Raw genomic sequence first — 4,239 nt, 5'->3', positions numbered from 1 at the left:
ATGGTAACACACAATCTCTCTTCCGTATTTCTTCTCAACAGTTGCTGCCATGATCGAAGATCGACTCCATGGATCAACTTGAGTATACCATTTTTTCTAAGATTCCTCCACCAGAACATCATTATAAGCTTCATTCAATGAGGGAAAGGCCTTTGGCTGAGAATTTGTGATCGAGTTTCATCATATCCTTCATTTAACCCACTCAAAAACCTGAAGACTTTGTCCTTTTCTTGTTGCTTTTGTTATATCATAAAACAATCTTCATTGCACTTTCTACATTTGCAATGTGGGGGTGGCCTATGAAACTTCAATTCTTCCCATATAACCGTGAGATTCGTATAGTACTCATCAATAGATTTTGTTTCCAGAATAATACCACATAAATATCCTTGCAGTTTACACACCCTACTATCATAATGGACCGAAAATCTTGTTTCTAAGACACTTCAAATTTCACGAACAGTTTGTATGTAAAACAAAATGGTAGCAAGTTGTGGTGATAAGGACTTTAAGAGCCATGCGACTATTAAATCATTAATGATTTAATAGGGAGAGTACCGTCCATGATGCATATATGACTTCATAAACATTAGGCTTAGGGAGAGTACCATCGATGAAGCCTAATTTGTTTATGATGGATAGCGCAAGTTTGAATGATCTACTCCAGGCATGATAATTTGGCTCTGTTAGCTCTGGTTGCACAAGAAAAAATCTACAACTATCGCTGGGGTGAATGAAGAATGGGGAGTTCATGTCTGCTACCTCCACTGCTCTTGCAATCAAAGGTGGAGTTTCTTCTCATGTCAGAGTAGTAGAGTTGCTTCCAGCCATGAGATTAAGTTTGAGACACTCTTGATAATCAAAACCTTTTCTTTGATACTATATCAAATCTATCCTAATAATATGATAACCAATGAATTGAAAGAGGCAGAGAATTGCTTAGAACAAAGATAAAATTTTTGTATATATAAATCTCCTCATAAGAGATGAAAACCCAAAGAACCAACCACCATGCAATCTATACACACCTATATATATACTGGATCTATCTAACAACCAAAACAAACAAACTAATTAGTCTACAACTGGATGGAACGCACTGCCTTGATTATGGTCCACACTAATTGGTTGGTTTTTGTGGTCCACGCAGTCTGTTACTGAATCTATTCCATTTTGACACGTCCAAATTAAAATATATCTAAAGAAGCATCGAATTACATGTGTTTGCGTGAATTGCTAGATAAAAAAGAAAGACATGCCTAGCATTCAGGAGATAAATCAGAAGCTAAAAATGATTGTGTAATAAGATGGATTACTATGAAATCAATTGTCTTTCTTAAAATGCACTGGATTACATCCGTTACACTAGACGAACCATGTGTGGCTTGTGACCTTGAGGTGTTGGAGTTTGAACCCATGACCTCACAGTCACAAATCCACCTCCACACCACCAAGTCATCTCATACGAGTCATCAACCTAATTATTTCTTTGTTCTTGAACACATAGCCTCCTTCGATTGGCAATCTCTTATCTTAATCTTCCTTAATGTCAATTTCGACAGCCTTATCGTACTTATTTTTGGTCAATGACCTGCCAAGAATAAGCAATGTCAGGTACTAGATGATTATGCTTTAGAATTTCCTTTTTAAACTCCCACATTTCATACGCCAATCAAATTTATCCGAATGTAAAATTCTTTGAACCTATCCTTGGATATAACATAACAGTTTCTCTTCCATCAACTTTCTTTAACTTACCATCTGCCTAATCTTGGGAGTGAATGTTGGCAAATGCACACACAAGAAGGGTGCGCTGGAATAAGAGAGTTCCAATCAGCCCCCATTTTGAGCAGAGCATCTGCAACCTCAAAATACGTTAAAAACCTCAAAAAACATTAAAAAACACCACCCTTTCTGAACACAAGAAACATAACATGTCAATCAATACATCCATCACTAAAAGAGAATGCAAATTGACTTCATTACCATTAGTTTTGAGAAATTCGAGGCAAGTGAGCCTACAGCAGGATAAGATAATCAACACTCTCTTCCCATTTACTTTCCTGACCACATCCGTTTTGTTACGGATTCTCGTTTGCTTCGATTTTTCACTATCATCATCATATTCATCGTCCCTGGAATTCATCCATGATCACAAATTCCTTATCCTTGACCCAGACATGATACTGAACCACAACATCCTTTCTCACGCCATACAATTTACCAGCAACAAAATTTAGAATGATAGGCAGACATCAACAGTAGAAATTATAGGCTAAACTAAGTCGTTCGACAAGTTTGGTAAGCAAAACAGTAGGATCCTGACCTTTTCATAATAAAGGAATGAGTTTGTCTTTTTGCTGGAAGAAACCATCGGCCTTTTCACCCTCAGTCATAATTGCTGAAAGAAAAGCATTTTGCTGGAAGGAAGTTATAGGAGTGGCAAAATGAAGAGATTTGTAGGGTTTTATAGAGATGTGAAGCGTCTTGGAAGAAGAAGCAGTTATATCGTATCATGCCATCAGATTGGGCAGTCGTCATTTCCCTTACAAAAGAGCAATCAGATTGGCCATCAGTCAATTTTATACTTAGATGCAATCGCTTATCTAAATTTATCCCTTTTGGAGTATGCCATCGAATATATATCTCAGTCTGCGTTTGTGTTTTTAGAGCATTGGTGATAGGTGACATTATTGCGATCAAGAGAGGGAAAGAAAAAAAGAACACTTGAAAACTTTTTTTACAGAACAAAAAAAAAACCAAAAAAAAGGAAAAACGTTTTGATTGCTGTGCAAAGCAATCCAACCAAATTTGTCTTCTTTTTTTAGAAAAATAAATAAATATTTTTTAAAAAAATTATATATTTATTTTTTTTTATTATAAAAAAAAAAAATTATTTTATGTGAAATAATATGCATATTTATGTGATCGTGCGTGACCGTGCGTGGTGTGAACGTCACGCGCGGTCAAAGAACAGAAATAGCGACTACACACTTGGTGTGAACTGCGCTGCCAAATGACTGAAATAGACTTTTGTAAAAATATAAGATAGATTTTGCCAGATAAATACAGGGCAAAACTGATAAAGGAGTATATTTGCAATTTTCACCCAAAGTCTATCAGATGAATTTAAACAAATATAAATATATATTTCATCCGTCCGCCTCTAAGGGTCATATTTACCTTTTGCGTCATTATATTTAATATTAAAAATATCCTTATATTTGTATAATTTTTTTTACAAATGTCCTTCCATTAGTATTATAAGATACTAATGAAAGTATTTTTGTAATTTTTTTTTAATTTGTACTACGTTTTGATATAATAATTAATATTCAAATATCAACATGCAAAAAGTAAATGGAACCCTTAGAGTCGAACGAAAATAGTATTACCAATTTTTGGGAATATGGGAATGGAAGTTCTTAAGTCGGACAAAAACATGAATTGTGCTAAAGTACGGAAACATTGCAGATTGCATCTTTAGATAAAGGCAATGATCAAATCACATATTCGTACAACCGTGAACAAGGCATACTCATATGTAGTCAAACAATCAAGGGTATAATCAACTTAATTATCTAGTAGTCATCCTTACAACAAGATATAATATATGTAATTAGTATACATTCATAAATGTCGATTGATTTTTAAAATTGTGGAACGGAAAGATACTAACACTAGTTTGATATTGTTGATGTAATTTTTCAACAAAAATAAAGTAAAATTCAAAGATATAGAAAATATCCTTAAACTTGATTAATTAGTGCCTGAGATTAGGAATCTCTAAACACTGTACGGTACAGAAAATAAACTGGAAAATAAAAGAGTGAAATTTAAAGTGGTGATCCCCAAATCTGACTTTGCTTTGTTGAAGTTGATTGAAGATACCTTGCCAAATGATGATCCAAACCTTTAAATATTCTCTGGGAAACCGTACTGAAAACCGTCACCCGAACGGTTACAACGTCTCCTTCCCAACCGTCTTCCAACCCTTTTCATGCTGACACGTGTCCCCAGCAGACCAAAATTATCCCTATATTTCATTCTTCGAGCCGACCACAGACCTTCCGCTCTTTTGGCCCGACTTCGTCCTTCGCCCGTCCTGCTTCTTCGCCCGACCTCACTTGGGCCGACCTCCGCATCAGCCGCCCTCTGTCTTCGATCAAAGACCTCCGCGTCTGTCCGTACCTCTTCCTTGCCCGACCTTCCTCTTGACAGACCTCCGCGTCTGCCCGA

At 36.0% G+C, this 4,239-nt stretch overlaps 1 protein-coding gene across 3 annotated transcripts; it reads right to left on the bottom strand.

Annotated features, from left to right (window-relative positions):
• Nucleotides 1-1,173: 1,173 nt before the first annotated feature.
• On the bottom strand, nt 1,174-2,626 carry LOC127253027 (uncharacterized). Of its 3 annotated transcripts, none has more exons than XM_051277436.1 (4): nt 2,327-2,626; nt 1,987-2,201; nt 1,759-1,858; nt 1,174-1,591 (listed from the first exon to the last, which is right to left on the bottom strand). In XM_051277436.1, the coding sequence occupies exons 2-4, from the start codon at nt 2,144-2,146 to the stop codon at nt 1,534-1,536; spliced, it is 318 nt and encodes a 105-aa protein (XP_051133393.1). In that variant the 5' UTR covers nt 2,147-2,201; nt 2,327-2,626; the 3' UTR covers nt 1,174-1,533. The 3 variants fall into 3 exon arrangements, with proteins under 3 accessions (XP_051133393.1, XP_051133392.1, XP_051133394.1); XM_051277437.1 differs by having other exon boundaries at nt 1,177-1,591; nt 1,987-2,135; nt 2,327-2,625; XM_051277435.1 differs by having other exon boundaries at nt 1,987-2,626.
• Nucleotides 2,627-4,239: the final 1,613 nt, after the last annotated feature.

Source organism: Andrographis paniculata, unplaced genomic scaffold (assembly GCF_009805555.1).
Source record: "Andrographis paniculata isolate CXL003 unplaced genomic scaffold, ASM980555v1 Contig49END, whole genome shotgun sequence".
Taxonomy (NCBI): Eukaryota; Viridiplantae; Streptophyta; class Magnoliopsida; order Lamiales; family Acanthaceae; genus Andrographis; species Andrographis paniculata.
The sequence above is the reverse complement of the archived record's forward strand: the minus strand, read 5'-3'. Positions and strand labels throughout refer to the sequence as shown.